Source organism: Agelaius tricolor, unplaced genomic scaffold, assembly GCF_023055355.1.
Source record: "Agelaius tricolor isolate 1412-34295 unplaced genomic scaffold, bAgeTri1.0.p SCAF_5, whole genome shotgun sequence".
In the NCBI taxonomy this organism is placed as follows: domain Eukaryota; kingdom Metazoa; phylum Chordata; class Aves; order Passeriformes; family Icteridae; genus Agelaius; species Agelaius tricolor.
This window is the reverse complement of record NW_027269265.1, coordinates 41,244,569-41,261,763: the sequence shown is the minus strand read 5'-3', so window position 1 is coordinate 41,261,763 and position 17,195 is coordinate 41,244,569. Positions and strand designations below refer to the sequence as shown.

Here is a 17,195-nt window from a genome sequence, read left to right as displayed (position 1 = left end):
AAAACAGTATCTACAAAATATGATCCTGAAGCCATCTTTGCCTCTAACAAGGCATGAGGAACTTATTTCCAGTATGTCTGAGAGGGCTCCACTTTTTAACAGAGATAAAGGTGTTATTTAGAGTTAGGAATTACAAGAGATTTAGAGCCATTCCTAGCATAGCATAAAGATGATTGAAGGCTTGTTGTGGATCTTGGTGTATGTGCAGTTGTGCTTCAACCTGCGAAAGGGGACACCCTGAGGGGTGTTCTCCTCTCTCCCCAAAAGAGCTACTTTAGCAGTTGGTTTGAGTAAGATTCCACAGATTCTTCATTCCAAAGCAGCCAGGGAGAAGGAAGAAAGGGGTTGTATTTGGTGGTAGTTTGTGTCTTGGATAGCAAGAGTCAGCTTAAATGGTCCAGTTCACTTTTTTTGTCCTTGGGAACGGATGGTTTGGGTGACCTAAAATTTTAGCTGTTGCCAGTCATGAAAACAGAAACATAAGATTCTACTAGGAGATCCAGTATTGTCTCTAAACAATATGATTTTGGTTCTTGCTTAATGTGAACTGCTTTGCTAATTAGCTCAGGTGGCTTCTTATTCTAAACCCTTCCATTTTATTATCCATTTTAAGTGCTGGAGACTTTCACCTGTAGTTGTCACATTAGTTTCATTTATCCTAGCCAAGCTGCCTACAGATGTAATAAGGATTGTGAATGTCCTGCAGTCCCCCAGTTCTGCAGCCTCAAGTGAGGAGCAGTGGGCTGGGTGAAATGGGAGCAGCTCTTTCAGCCTCTTATGACACTAATGTTTCTTACTTCTTTGTCTAATGGGACACATATTATGTGGCCGCTGTGCTCTTACTTAGTCCCAGTAAAACCATGAGGAACTGGCTATGGAAACTGATCTGTTCTTCTGGCTTGTCATTGCTGCTGCTGTGCTGGAGTGAAGCTGATGTACATTTGTCCACTTATTTTCTACTGTATATACATTGAAGGGCCTGAACTTGCATTCTGCAGTTGTTATCCTCCTGATACCTTCACAAGGCCTTGAAAAATTCCCAGTGTGATGCTTCCCATCCTGCTGTTTAGGGGTACCAGATATGGAAGTCTCTGTACTTCAACTTCCTTACTTTTGAGCAGGTTACATGTTTGGGCATGAGTTTTGTTTCCAATTCAGCTGTTCTGCAGAATCCTTATTTTCATGCCTCTGTGTCCCTGGAGCTAAGGCTACCTTCTCAGCGTACAGCTTGTTTTAATGTTGCTTCCAGCCAAAATGAATAAAATATCACTGGGTGTCTTCCTGCTCAATTTCTGTTCTACTTCTGAGCTGTTAGGATTTCAGAGAAGAGAGAGCTTCTGAATGAAATCTCTAAGTCTCACCCCTTTGCAGTTGGATCCTTTTTCTCAGTTAGCCTGGAGATATTACAAATTCTGCTGACATTGGCTTCCCTATGCTTGTGTTGGTGAGGGAGGAAGGGCATACATTGTGTGGGTGGTGTGGAGGCAGACCTTTGCTGCTTCAAACAAGAAGTTTTGTCAAGCTTTCCTACTTCTGTTTTTCTTGGGTGGCACATGGCATGATGAGAATTCATGAAGAGGGAAGATCTTGGAGCTATCCTTACACAAAGCAAATGCTTTTGCTGTGCCCAGAGCCATCTCTATACCTGTTCTCCCACAATCTGTTAATGCACTATGGGAGCTGAGGTGTAAAACTTGGGAATGTGATACACATACAGGAATTTCTCCTGAGCCTTAAATGCTAGCCATGACTGATAAATGGATGGTATGAAATAGGAGGTAAGAGCTCTTATATGTCCCCTGCCTGTGTTAATAAGCAAAGGATTCAAAACTCTGCAGGGCAGCAAGTGTGCTATATAAATCATGGATTTATATAGCACACTCGTAATATATTTTATCTGTGACCACACAATCAAAACATAAAAGCTTTTTTAGAACTGTTGGATGGTGTCCCCTCCCCTGGGCCCCTGGAGGTAGGAAGTTAAACAAAAGTCATTGCTTGGGTAGTTCTGATTTTGGGATTAACTCTGGGGGTTTTGGGAGGGAGCAGATGGAATTAGAATTTAAAAGGGGTCAGTGCAAAGCTTACCAGTAAGCTTGACTCTGTTACATGGAGGTCCACATGGCTATTGCAGAACATAAAGGATCCACAGATCCAAAGGGCTGGAAAATCCCTATTCTATTAAAAAAAAAAAAATTAAAAGCCCTAGCATTTCAGGAACTCTTCTTGTTTTTTAGAATTCTTAGCTGTTGAAACAGTCACTTAGCAGAAATGTGTCTTAACAGTTGTCTGTTAGACACAAGAACTTCTGAAAAGATCTCCAAGAATGGAAACAGCTTGGGGAAGGATTAGATGTATTAGCTTAGTGGGCTTTTCAAAGTCTTCACACAAAATCAGCAAGGAAGCCAAGCTGCTTTGTATTTCAATAGAAAACCAAGAGGTCAGAAAATCTCTGTACAGTGTTGTGTAACTTAGTTTTCATATACACTGCAGATCAGGTGTGTTTGCTGACGAATTTATAGATACAGATTTTCTCTTCACATGCAGAATCTTTCTCTTTCTTGGAAGATGAAACTTAAAAAAGGAGTGACTTGTGTGGGTAGTAGGCTGGTGCAGAGAATGGGAAGGTGACAGTGCAGGGATATTAGGGATCTTGAAACACGTTTTAGTATGGCTTGGGCTCATAAATTAAAGGTTCTGGGAGAGCCCTTGCAGCTATTGCATCACTTGCTAAAAATAGCATCTATACTGCATAAGGCAGCCTGTCTGCAGTGTGGATAGTCTTGAGAATTTAGTGCTTCTTGTGAATGATGTTCAGTCATTTTTACTTCTCAGCTAAGCACGTTTTTAATCTGAACTGTGATAGAGAATGAAGCAAAAGGTTTTATTTTCTGTCTCTGAGGGTGGGGTGAGTTTCAAAATAGCATTGTCCACAGTTCTGTCTGCAGCATGATTCTAAAAATACATTTTTAAGCTTACTGAATTTACAGTTTAAAGGCACTGATAAATATATTCTTATATTGTAATTGACAGGGGAGGGGAAGAAAAAAAATAGCTTTGTGCAGCTTGAGGTATTCTGCTCTTCTCATCAATCACTTAAAATTTTGCAGGTTTTTTTTTTTATTGGCAGTTACACAATGCAAGTGAAATATAAGGCTAATCTGAATTCTTACTAAAAAAACACCCCACAAACCCCAAATCCCTTCTCTTGAAAATTGAATATATATTATACAGTGCTTTTTTTCCTTCTCTTATTTTGAAATCTTAGTCAAGAATTACCAGCAAAGGGGTGTGTTTGTATTCCAGTGGTGTTGCTGAACCAGACAGGTCTGCAGCACAGCATTTTATTTTTAGACTCTAGGTTGCCATTTTTATCCTGTAAAAAATATTCATCAGCGTCTGGGTGACAGGCCATCAATTTTTTTTAAATGTGTCAGACCACGTTTTTCCACCTCTCTCTATTTCTCCTTTTATGTTCTGCTATATACATTTCTTTTTTGGGGGGAAAGGGAGAGGGGGAACGAGGGTACAGATTTTAATTCATGCATTAGATTTTTCAATTCACAGATCTTTAGCGTCACACAGTTCATTCATCTTCTGTGCTCGGCTGCTTACGCAGCTTTGCTTATTGTCTGCAGAGGGTGAACTGCTCTGGTGCAAGCAGCAAAGGCATGGGTTGGGCAAAACCAGCCTCCTGCCAGACTGGTCACCTCAGCTGCCCTCTCTGCTTGCCCCAAAATACCCCCACATGGCAGAGCTGTGGAGAAATAGTTTCATGTATGGTTTTGGGGTGCTGGTCAGGTATAAAATTGCTTCTGGGAGAAGCTATTCAAGGTCTCTTTGCAATAAATGGATATGGGCCAGCTGACTTCTAACAATAGAAAATGGGAGATCTCTTCTGGTGTGTAATACTTAGAATTGTTTAGTGCCTGGCAGGAGGGGCTCAAAGCCGCACAGTTTTTGGATGGTGAGGTAGTAACTCACTAAGTGTGAATCTGCAGCACAAATTCCATGGCATGGCAGGAGTGCCACATTGCAGTTGCTTTCTAGGGTGCTGGACTTCAGAACCTCCACAGTGCAGCTGTCCTGTTTATGAGTAGAAAACCTGAGGCTTCCTTAAAGAATTGCTCTTTGTGTCCTTGAAGAGCCTCTGGGTTGGCAGGGAAGTGTTGTCATCTGAACAATTGGTAGAGCTGATGTCCCCTCCCTTTTTCCCCTGAACTCAAAGGCGGGAATCTTTCTGTAGCAGTGAGGGGAGTGGCTCTTCAGCTCTGTGCTGGAGAAGAGTTGTTGCTTGTGGGCGGTGGAAGCCAGGGACAACTTGCTGCTGGAGCAGGGATAGCTTGTAACCCAGGGAGGACTCACCTGTGCAGGTGATGGGTTTTCTAGTGGTCTGGCTGCTTACTAAGACTTTTCCTGAATCATGTGGTCTCAAATGCTCACAGGGGACTGAGAGAAACAAGAAAAAAGGGTGAATATACTATACTAGTAACTGAAGGTCTAAGTCAACGCTATCCTGATTAGTTTTATTTATAATTTTAAAAGTTTTTGAAGTCTTTGGAGCACTGGTACCTAAGATGGCTTGTTGTGGCAGGGCCAAGCTTATGACAAGTAATAGAAGGTATTCTCAAGTACAAGAGCAATAAAATTTTAAGAATGGTTGGTTACTGATACTTTTGGAGTTAGAAGTGGAGATTGAATATGCCTAAACTATATATCCATACCTGCTAAACCTGCTTTAAGAGGGAGAAAATGGGTAAGATTTTGATCATATTTGTAGAGACGTAGTAGGTTGACATCTTCCTAAGGAAGGTTCTTGGGTACAATTGTGCACATTTGTTTATGGGAGATAATATATTGTGCTTATAGTGTGACTTGTAAACTCTTTAAATGTCTGTAATTAAAAAGTTGCTTATCAACGATAGCCTATCAAAGGTATGCCTAATCATATTTCTGCTACATGAACTAATACAGCACTTTCTCAGGGTTAAAACTTGTTTTTGCTTCTGCACAGCTAAGTAGCTGTCCTGATTTGTATCATCCCTCCCTAAATTTGGAATATTTTAATTTTTGCATAACAGAATTTGGAAACCTTAAGGAAGTGGCTTTGTAGAAGAAAGTAAAGTGGTAGGTGGTATTCCAGAAAAAATTAAGTAACCCATGTGTTTGATTTCCTACATCTGTTTTGACTATGATGGGACTGAAACCACACTGTAAATAATTGGCTAAGGATTGGAGACTAGACCTATAATATCATAAAGGGTAATGATATCCAGTTGGAAGGAGTGTTACAGGAAGAAGAGATGAGGCAGCAGCTCTCTGCTTTCATTTTCAGGGGCTTGCTGCAAGGAGGTTTGTTGGGTGAGAGTAGGGCTGGATGAATGTATGACTTCAAGGCATTTCTTAGCTTTTCAGGAGCACAGAAGGCTCCATATGGAGGCACCCAGTGGTTCTGGGTGAGCTGCTTAGGTCTGGATGGGCTTTTTAGCTGAAAGCTGGCAGGCTGTGTTTTGAAAATATATTCCTGAGAGTCTCCATAGTCTTTTGGTGCTTCCCAGTTTGTTTACTTTTGGTGTATTGTTGATGCAGTGAAATTCTACTCTGTAACTTGCATTTTGAAATGAAGCTCTTAATTCTGGGAGTAGGGAAGGAATATGGTTTTTCTGTTATGTGGAATATGGTTACTTTGGTATTTTAAATGTACTTAATTTTTAAAATTAAATTTTCAGCCTGCAAACCTGTAGTCCAAGGGGATTCTGATAGAGGCTTCCATCAAAGGGTTTCCTAAATATCTAATCTTACAAATTTTGTTTTATCCATTAGATTTACTTGTTCAGTAATATATAAAATAACCTGAAAATCCACAACATCAATTTAAAGGACAGAGAGAAAGTTAAGCAAAGTGAAAGCAAAGTGATGAGTGTCATTGGCTTACCATGATCAAGAGGTAGTGGAGAAATCCAAACTAACAGATGAGTTTCAAAAAGAATAGGAGGAGATGATACTGTCCCATGTAGGATATAGTTCACCTGGGTGGCTTCTTGTTACAGTCTGTACTACATGCTAAAGGTTTACATGGATTAAAAAAAAAAAGTTATTCTAAAATACCTTAACAGCTTTATCTCATGTGGATTTGTCCAAGATCACCAGCTGTTGTTTACTAAAGTGCAGGGCTGCAAGATGGAGACAGGAGGAGCATCCTGGAGAGGTATCATTATACTTGACTTCTCAAAATCTCCCCTCAGTACCGCTTGCTGACCACTACCAAAGTCTTGGGTTGGTTGCATCTCTGTTCTGAGCTGGAAGATTTGTTCTTGGGATAAAATGTGATACTGTGAGAAAGCTTGTCTACACTGTGTTGGGTTTTTTTCCCCTTTGCTTCCAGTAAAATGGTTGGATGTGTGCAAAGGCAAAGGAACAGGTGATTGCTAACATGGATTTTTTTTCCCCTAATGACCCGATGCATTAGATGTGCCAAGCTCATACAGAATGATGCATTATGCTTGAAATAAACCCAAAGCTTCATTTAGAAATTTCTTCAAGACTGTGTTTTGTATAACTGCAAATAATTCAGGTCCTAGTCGTGAAGCTGTGAAAGGTCAAACAGTGTTTCAAAGGTGCAGAGAAAAGGTTGTATTTAGCACTGCACCAATTTCATGCCCACGGTCTGATCTTTAAAAAGCCATTGCAGGGTGCTGTTGGTTTTTTTCATGCCCCAAATGGATACTGGTGTCCTCACTGTGAATAGGGAGGTGCTTGAGTAAGATGATTTGACTTACTGCTAGCAGGATATGAGGTTCAAGAGGGAACCCCTTCCCAGTTCCAGTGCTTCATGGAACCAGAGTCTCTGCTCTGTTAGGACCACAGTGTGTTTGACTCACATATTGTTTTTGTTTTGTATCTCTAGCTGCAGCTAGCCTCTTTCTCATGAAGAGATGAACAGACACCCTCTGGAAGTCAAATTGTATGTTGAGATGGTGGGGGAGGAAGGATAATTTCTGCGATTCCCTCTGACAGCCTGAGGATATGTAGAACCATGCACTCGACAGAATGTATCAAAAAAAAAAATTGCAGTCTGGCTTATTTTGTTTCCCATTTTCTGTCTGATCCATTAAATGGATAGTAATGAACAGATTCTTGTTCCAAGTTTGTAGCTCTGTTTCCAGAGTTAGCTCTGGCTTGACCCATATCTCAGATCTCCAGCAGGTCAGGTTCCTTACTCTTATTCTGCTCTTCAGAGTCAGAAATGGGGTTTTTTTTCCTTCTTTGAGATATAGTGATTTCCAGTTGGTTGCAAACAACCAACTTATATTGTCTTCCCAATGTTAGCCTAAACTTTTCCTTTTCTGGTGATTACTCTGTGGAAGCTTGTGAAGAGCAAACAAAACCCTTTAAAACTCATGTCCCAGAACAGCTAACTCTAAATCATCTTAGCAGCCCTTTTTTAAAATTCTTTTTTGCAGCTGTTCCCATTTAAATTACTTTATATATTATTGTTTCCTATTACTATAGGAGGCACCTCAGTGGTTATGTAAGTTGTCTTTATAGCTGCATCAGAAGGACAATTTACAGACAATTTTGTATGCAGACACTGATACCTTAGATAGAAAGACCAGATACTTTTTTTTCCCTTCCTTACAATGGTCACCTCACCTCTAAACCGAGTTAGTCTCAAGTGCGTATCTTGAATATCTGGCAATATTATGTTTTATTCCTGTGGTCTGTAGACCCATGTAATTCTTTGCAGTGTGACACTGAGATCCTTTTCCAGAACTAGGTTGTTTGTGACATTCATAAAGCATTTCCTTCTTTGTGTGGTGGTCACTAGTAACAGTGCTGAACAGGATTTGTGTTGAGATCAGTCTCGGAGGAGTGTAACTAGTCACTTGCTTTTATCCTGATACAAGTCTGGTTTTGGTCTGAACCATTGTAGATGACTCCCCAGGCAGCCCTGCATGATATTCTAAGATACTTATGTTTCATCATATAAAATTATTTTCTTTTGCTTGCTGGTAGGTCTGGAGCATTATTCTTGTCTAAATAGATCATACCTTTTAGAGGTTAGATACAGTTTGCCTTTTGATTAAAAATGGATCTAGTGCTGCATTTTATACCAGTCGCTACTTTTTCTATGCTCACAATTATTCTGACACCTTGCATAGCTTTGACTTGAAATGAAAATGCCCACAGCTTGCCAGGATCACTTGTTATCCTCTTTTGCTTGCAAGTGTTGGGTCTTTGTGGCCACGTCGCTAACTGGAATTTATTTTTCTGCCTGCTACAAATACTTAGTGAAAGAGGAAAAAAAATCTCAAATTTCTTCTAGTGACTTCTGATGTAGAGTCTTCTTTCAGCACTGCAGGCTCTAAACCCAGAGGCCCTTCTTCTGGCTGCTTAGTTTCTTCTCAGAAAAGTGACTTATCTGTGCATGTTTTCAGTGGCAAACACACTGAAAGCCTTCAGATGGTGCCAGTCCTGAGCTATCTGATCTCTAAAATGTTTGTGTTGTATTCACCCCCTCCTAGAGGCAGGAAGAACCAGAAATGGTAATTTGAATGACCTCTATGCATGTGTTTCTTTGGCCTGGTCGTGCTTGCTGTGACAGTCAGCATCTGTCACGTATTTCAGAGCGATGAACAAACGAGAAGTTGTTTTTGCTGAATATTAATGCTATGCAGTAACTCGTACTGTAGTGTCTTACAGAGCACAAGGCAGCCGTAGCCTTTGCAAATGCTTAACTCAACCTGAACTGGCTTGAGCAGGTGATCTGAACAATTTACTTGCTACTGCAGAAAGTTTAATTCAGGGCAATCTTGGTTTCACCTGACATTTTCTGGATCAAAAGGCTTGAAAGCAGCAAAGGATGAGGGGTGGGGGCTTCTGAACAGGATAACAGAATTCCCACTCTCCTTCCAGACTCCCATGTCCATAATGCAGCAGCCCTTGACTAAGAGGAAAAAAAGACCTCACAGCAAAGAGTGGAGTTTGAGTGCATAAAAGACAACCAGCTTGAACTGGGAGAGTTCCCATAGAGGCAACTGGAACTGGAGTTGCTTAAGCCTTGAGTGTGACTTTCATGAATTCTTCAGTGTGCTTTACTTGTAGAGATTTCTAGATTGCTTCTAGTTCTCAAATATAAAGAATCTTCAGAGTGCACTGCCCAAAACACTTTCTTGCTGTAGTTCTGGGTGAAATAGGAACTTGTCAGTGCTGGGATATTTATAGAATATACCCACAATCCTAGCTCCTAGACACAAGCTGTTACCACGTAAGTGTTTAGTTTTGGGAATTGAACCTTTTTCTGTAGCCTGTCTTTTCAAAGCCTGGCCATTAGGTGTTAGCTCCTCTGTGCAGAAAAAAACCCTTTATATGAAAAAAAAAAAAGAATGTACTTCTAGGATTCCAGCTTGGGTACAGATCTTTCTGTTGAGGCTTCCTATTTCAGCAGTTAAATTGAGAATAGATGTGAAGTTTCTTATTTTTTGCAGACAGTTTTCTGTTTTTATTTAATAAAAATGCAGGGAGTTGCTGCTGTCTTATTAACTTGCAGCCGGCATGCTTATCTTCTTTGTTCTTTGTTAAATATGAGCTGGCATGTGTTAGACTGCGTTAGCGTTCACTCTTTGGGACTTCAGTGGTTTCTAAATTTGGCATTGCTAAGCCGGTGCCCTGTTTGCTAGAATCAATTGGGGCTGCTATTTTTAGCAACAAAAGGGAATTGAAATAGCAATTTTCTTTCCATGTAATGGATCCCCAAGAGGAATACTGATGCAAGCTCTCTGTCATCCTGTATTCTCCCCCTCCCCAAAAGCACTCAGACGAAAGGCAGCTGTCATGGTTTGCGGCTGTATTAATCTTTAATCAATCGAGTGTTTTCTGCATTCAGGTGTTCAGGGAGAAAAAGGGTCACGACTAAGATCTGCCTAGAATAACTAAGCACTCATGCATGGTCTGTGCAGTCAGAATTTGTGGATAACGGCAGGGATAGATGGAGCAGCTAAAAATAGTATATGCTTCCAGTGTTTCTCCAGTCTATTTTTGATGCTTGATTTTGATAAGGTTGATTGGAGTCTTACTAAAAATAGCTGTTCCTAGCAAGCTGAGGACAAAAAGTAGAATATTTTTAACCAGCACAGTCTAAAGTACTTTTGTTGGCTGGAGATAATCTAGAAGCTTGGTATTGGTCAAATGCCAGTGATTTATATAAATCTGTAATAAATGAAGCACTGCTTGATGCCAAGCAGGGATAGTCTTTTCTCCCCTTGCCAGCTTTTGTTTTCCCCAGGAGCTGTCATATTCTTAATATAGCCTCTGTGTTTCGTAGCAGAAGAATCTCGAGTCTTCAGTTATTTATGGGCTGTACTTTAAACCCATGCTAAGGTTAGCTGTGCAGTGAAGTTTCTCTCAACTGCATTGCTTTAGCAATACACAGAGGGTCCTAGTTTATGTAGATGTGTGCTGCAGCTGTGACAGACCCTCACTCGTATCTGGGTTGTCTTGCAGGACAGGGACGGCTCTTCTGTGTGAATGGAGGATGTTGCAGACAGACTAGATCTGCAGTGACCATTTTGAAACAAATTTGAACCCTTCTCAGGGGATCGGAGATGTAGCTAGGCTACCCTCCTTGACATCTGTTAGTTAGCTTAGTTTTTTGACAGGAAGGGTGTATTCCCAAATTGCTGGACCCACATCTGTCTATGGAGAATAACATTGCTGATGGCCTGAGTTCTCCCTCCTAGGTAATGACATGCATGAGTGCATCTGCAGTACTCTGAAAGATTGCCTAAAAACTCGGGCTTTTCTGAATGAAAACAGGAAAATGGCTGAACCAAAATGAATTTGTAGTTTGAAGAGACGAGTAGAGAACATGCCTAAGAGTTGCTGGCTTCATTGTGCAGGTAGTCAAAGCACTGCAAGGAGTATGCCTGGTGCTGTTTGCTAGAGGCAATATGGATAAAGGTATTCTGTGCTTTATCTCCATTAGGCATCTCAAAAGTTCATTTTGCTGTGGAAAACGTGTGTTTGTATCTGAAGGCAGGCTTGATCTCTTTAAGCTTTTTTTTCACTGTAGTCTAACCTTGAGTTGGGGAGTCACGAATCTATAATCTTGTTTCAGCGTGATTGCTCTGCAGAACTGCAGTAGAATTTTCTATGCTTGCTGTTGCTCCCTCTCCCTGTTTCAACACTGGTCTTTGCTCCTTTGCTTGAGATGAGATGATTTCTACATGCCTGCCTCATGTTTTACTGCACCAGTCTTTGCTTTTGTTTTAAGGTGTCCTGGCTGCATGAGAAGCAAGTAAAATGTTCTCCCTGGGCCTTGAATACTCACTTCAGTCACAAAACAGACTGCCAGTGACTACTGGGTTCTGCTTTTGCCTGGCTCTGGAATGGCAGTCCCTTTTTTATGAGCAAGGAATACAACTCTATTGTACCTCTTAGGAGGTGGTGGATGTTTTTTGGTGACCTCTTATTTGGCAATTACTGGCAATTTGCCACTTAGTGGCAGTTACTGCTTATAAGCAGAAAAAGCACGTGAGTTCCCCACACTGTTGGTGGCACTTTATCTCTCGTTTTAGCCATGGACTGTGGGATTTCTGAAGGATGCAGGTGCTATTGGAAACATTTGTGTATTTACCCCTATGTAAGGCTTCTGGAGACTCCTCCATATTTTCATCCCCTAAAGTACCACTGGTCATTTTAATCTTCTAGACTAAAGTCACTCTCTGGTTGCATGTGTGCCACAGGCTTGGTCTATGGCTTCTTTGATTACAGGAAAGCTGTTCCCTTTTAGTGCAAGATGACACATCTCACAGACTGGTGAGGTTTTCTAACTTTGTTTATCGAGGGTTGCCAGTTTGGCACTGGCCAGGAAATGTTGCCAGTGCTTGTGAACTACGTCATACCTGTTGTATATGGGAAAAAGCTATGAAGCATTAGAAAATAAGTTGACTAGGGGGTATTAAAGTGTAGAGAATTAATGAGCTGTGTCTGTCAATAACTATTCTGGTAGTAGAGGCTGTGGTGGGTGCCTGTATAGCTGTATCTTCAATTAAAGAGATCACCGTAAGAGGTCAAAGATGTGCAGTTAAACTCCAAGTAGGAGTTGAAAAGTCTGTGGGGGGAGGTGTGAGTTTGTTTTTTCTTTATTCTCTTCCCACAACCACATAGGAAGCAAAATTCTGGCACAGCCATTAGGACAAGGATGCTCTACTGAACTGAGGTGTAGATTTTGGTGATTTAGGGAAAAGATTACATGACATATTAAGGATAATACTGTAATAAAAAATTTAACTGCTGATTTGTGATCTTGTACTGATGACTTGTATATATACAATGGTAATTGTGGCGTAACCTCCTCCAGCAGTGGGAACAGATGATGCCCCATACTGCTCTCATTGTTTGGAGACCTTGATACTACATTGGCAGTTTCTTTTTGCACCCTATCACTGCATCCAAAGCATGGGTGGGTTCACAGTAATTTATACTAAGGTGGTGTACCCTAGTGGCTAGCATGAATAATGATTTTAGTTTTATCAGCTTTCCAACTTCTTGTCTACCACTCCAAACAGTGTAGGGTTTGGAATATAAGACTGTTTATGTAAAACTGGAATGAAAGCTAGAACTAGATGATGCTACCATACATACATCTGTCACTGATTACAACAGTGATTATGCCAGTCTTACCCAAAATGCCGTTTCCTAGAAGAGCAAGAGATGTTTCTTTCAGTGTGCTGGACTCACTAGGGCCAGGCTTTGTGGACTCTGACTCAGAACAGGAATTTTTAGACAGGCTTTTTTTGCTACGTAAAAAAGATGATGTACATGTCAGCTCTCTAGTCATGCATATACTAGTTTCAAAAAAGGGTTCTTGAGATGGGACTCTGTTCCAGGTGAGGCCTAATTATTTTGTGAAATACCATGTGTCCTAAGCTGCTGAGGACTGGCCAGTGGGGGCTTCACAGGGTAGAACATCTCCAGCCCAATGCCTGTGCACGTATTGATTTATTAGGAGTGAACTCTTCTCAGAGTATGTTGTGTTACTGGATACCTTCCCTTATTTTTTGTCCCCTGACTTTTAGGGTTGCAGGGGAAAAGGCAAAGATGGGTGTTGACTTCTTTGTCTAAAATTATCCAATGGTGCAATATAAGCTTCCATTCAGGCAAACATTTACTTGGTGGGCTCACACACAAGTCGCCTGGGCACTCTTCTTGCTTCTCTCCTGGAGACAGCAGATGGCTGAAGTGGGAAGCTACTACAGTTAGTCTGACTACTGAGTAAATGTGTATAATCACACTTAGGTGCTGGTGCAGCTTTCTTGTATAGACAATAACTTATTTCTATCCTACTTGCTTTGCCTTCTTTAAGCTCTGCCAACTGCAGTCAGTTTGTAACTTTTGTTGGAAGGCAGTCTGTAGAAGAAACAGAATTCAAAAGCTTTTAATACACACTTGGAGTCAAACTAGCTTGGGCACATCAAGTTGATAGTAGAAACTTAGTTAAACACTGACACAGCTTTGGAGTGGTTGAAACTGCAACATTTCTCTCCAGTATGGAGGCTTGAGATGAATGTAATCAATATGAAAATTTTAAGTGACTTCCTAATGTACAAGCTTTAGGTCATCTAAAATGTGGAGGAAGAATATTGGTGGCTGAATATTGACTTCTGTGATGTTGGTCCTATCAGTTGCCTTTACCCCACCTCTTTTCCCTGCTTTTACAATGTAAAGTCTAAATTTTGCTTTCTGCTCTGGCAGATTCCTGTCAGGGCAGCCTTTCTGACCCTCCAAACTGCTCACCAGGATCCAGCAAATGAGTAGTAACCAGAGCTGACTGAACTGGTCAGCAGCAGGCCAGGTCTGTGCTGCTGCATGTTTCCCATCTCAGTCTGTGGGTGCTGACCTCCATAGCCTCTCCCAGTGCAGCTGTAGATGGGAAATCCATGTGCTTGGAATGGGAGGGAACTGAGCCAGGTGGCTTTTCTCAAAGGGCCTTAGGAAGGGAAGTGTGGCCTGAAAAAAAGGGGTTTTAGGTTAGGTGTTGGAAAGCAGTCCTTGTGCTGTTTGTTTTTCAAGATGGTTGAGCATGGAGCAGAATATAGTTATCCTTCTCCACATGGAACCACTAATTAAATGGTGGTCTCAGTGTCATCTTGTGAGGATAATTTTTCTTATTTCTAAGAAAAACTAGCTGCATACTATCCTGAGGCCTTTTCCTGCAGCAGAAACAAAACAGGGATGTGTATTAACCAGGAGTCTGTTTCTGTAGGTGATGGCTCAAGCACTGCTTTTTTCCTGATGGGATTTTGTAATTTTCATGTACATCAGATTTAGTTAAATTTCTCACATTCTGTTCTGGAGGGTACTTGAATCTCTGGACTACAGGTTATTTTAATTTGAACTTGGACTTATAAAGGGAAAAAAACCACCCTGTTACTCACACTTCAGTTAGAAATCCCTGATCTTCAGCTTATGTCTCGTGCTCCAGCTGATTCCATTACCATTTACCTAAGCAATGGATTCAATAAATGAGTAAATATCCTTGACTGAAACTACTTGTACTTTACTAAGCCTTTAAAGGGCTACAGGTGCTTTTTGGAGTCCCTGCCTCATGGAGCATGCATTTTTGGCTGCAGCTGCTAGAACTGGAATAACTTGCAGTGTCAGAAAACAGTGTTTTGAAATGCTGAGCTTGTTATCTGGGAATAAAACCATTAAGTCTGTAAATTCTGAGTTGGAAGAGAAGAAACAATCTAAGTGGTAAAGGGAATGGCTCTTCTTTAGGTGCCTCACTAACTATGGTGAAAGAAACAACCCCTTTCACCAAGTCACTGAAGTTGAATGTTTTCCACATTGGCCCAGCTTAGAACTTGTCCAGTTACTGTAGTGATCCTTATGGAGAGGGGTCCTGGTACTGTTTTCACTGTACTCCTGTGTGCTCCATTGTTTTGCTGAAGCAAAAATTACTTTTATGATAATACATAATGTGAATCCCAGGTCAACAAGGCTGAAACTGAAGCTTGTTAAAGGGATCACGCTGTCCTCCAGGACTGTTGTGTGTCTGGCTGAATGGGTAACAATATTGGTCCAAGTTTGGTTGCAGGAAATGGGCTCCTGGGAAAGTATTCTTCATTTCTTCCCTAAAGTCTGATTTTTATTGGTCATTTGGACCCTTGCTTCACCTTTCCTTACATGGCTTTGTTTCTGTACCAGAACTGTCACTCACACTTCCCTAATGGTGGCTGGAGAGGAAGTGGCAGAGCAGTGTGACACAGATACTTGGTTTTCTCAATAAAATTCCCTGGCACTGACAGTGCAGCAGCCAGAGCTCTGTTTAGCAGCTGGAGCATCCAGTGTGTGCAGTATGCATATCCTCATCATGCTGGAGTTATGTCATCTTGGAAATAAACCCTGAAACCAGGGAGGGGATAAACATATATGCATGTACCTTCATCTGTGGTCATCTGTGAATTTCACTTAAATCAGGGATATGACTGGATCTTTATTTCTAGCCTGTTCCTGAATTGTTGCTGGACCATTCAAACTCAAATAGGACCTTTGCAGCAGTTTAATCTTTTGTTATTATAGCTACTTATTTATAGGTAGCAGGCACAGAGACTGAAAGGGTTACAGCATTTCCTAGCTGTTATTACTCAAACAGAAATATTCTGGCTGCAGTTTGCATGCTGTTAGAGGGGATGTGCAAGCAGTAACTAATCAAATCATCTGCAAGCACATCTCCTTCCAGTGCTCCAAAGGGATACTATTGCTGAATCCCAATGCCATTCAGCACCTCTGTCTGCTATGACTTTCATTCAGATAGAGGTTGACCTGAGAGTTAAACCAACACTCCCAGTTCACTGTTCTGAAACATTAAACAAGTCCAGTTATTTGGCCATGGCTACATTCAGTGATAAGCAGAGGAAGCACAAACCAAGCTCTTCTGATCTGATAAAAGGACAGACAGAAAAAATCCAGTATGTTCTGTGGCTACTCGGAGAGTGAGAGCAGAGACAGGTAAATGACAGGTTGGACAGAAGAGGTAAAAATGTAAGGATGTTGAGGTGTGGGAGTTGGGTTCGGTGAGAGGAAAAAGCTGAGAGAGAAAAAAAAAGTGGTGCTTAATTTACTTGCACAAAAAGAGGTTGGAAAAGCAGTTTCTGTATGGAGGAATTGCTATTTACTGGGATGATCAGCTACTAGTGTGGCGAGAGCCTGGGAATAATCTGTCAAACTAATGGCATGTTGAGTCACTCACAGCTTCTCAGCTTGTGGAAAAGAATCCTAGAAAGACTTGAAGCTTGACTCAGATCCAGTCACCCACAGGTGAGAAAGTTTAAGCTGCAGAAGCCCAGCTTGCAACTGATGCCTGGATCAGTCGCTCATACTAGTGCTGGTGAGCACAATGGCCATAAGGAACTGAAATCTGCTGGAGGAACACTAACAGAAAGCTGTTGCCTGTGTCCTAAAATCTATTTTCTTGGATGCTTACTGGATTTGAGATACTTTTTATTTTACTGTACAGTAAAACTAAGTTGGCAGCTGGTTTAATAGTCACAAATCAGCTTTTTTTAAAGTTAAATGGCTTGGAAATCTCTTAGTCCACAAAGTTTCTGAAGAAGAGTATTAGGACAGAGGCCTGGCTTTAGAAGGGGTGCTGAACCTGATTCTTGAAACACATTAGGCTCCTAATTCCCTTTCTTTCTCTCCTTTCTTACCCATGGAAACGTTTTAGTGTGAGTTCTTAAAGTAATTTCATAGGAGTTGTACACCTGTTCCAGAGACGTTGATATGTTTCTGTCTGGAATGAGTACTTTAATAGCCTACAGACAAACACGCACATTGCAATTACTTCTGTGAAGCAACTAATGCAGATTTGTCTTTTTTTTGTTGCAGTGGTCACGGGAGCTACTGATGGGATTGGAAAAGCCTATGCAGAAGAGGTAAGAATTCTTACCACTTGGAAGTCTGTCTTGATTCTTGGCAATACGTCAAGCTGCATGTGATATTTCCTCACCTTATCTTAACATAGATATCTGTGGAGAAAGAGGTCTCCTACCTTGCCTTCCTCTGCTAACCAACCAAAAGTTGTATTTCTTTTTGTTAGTTTCTTGTTAGTTTCTTTTATTTGTGAACTATATTTTCAGCTCTTACCTTGTCCTTCAGTTTTTATTTTTAACTTCCTTCGTTTTTAAAAG

At 41.0% G+C, this 17,195-nt stretch overlaps 1 protein-coding gene across 1 annotated transcript in view; it reads left to right on the top strand.

The window, feature by feature from the left end:
* Positions 1 to 17,195, top strand: part of HSD17B12 (hydroxysteroid 17-beta dehydrogenase 12) — an 80,856-nt gene that overhangs the window by 12,649 nt on the left and 51,012 nt on the right. Inside the window, exon 2 of the mRNA XM_071427583.1 lies at positions 16,894 to 16,940. Coding sequence (XP_071283684.1) covers positions 16,894 to 16,940 — 47 coding nt within the window. The remainder of the gene's footprint in view (positions 1 to 16,893; positions 16,941 to 17,195) is intronic.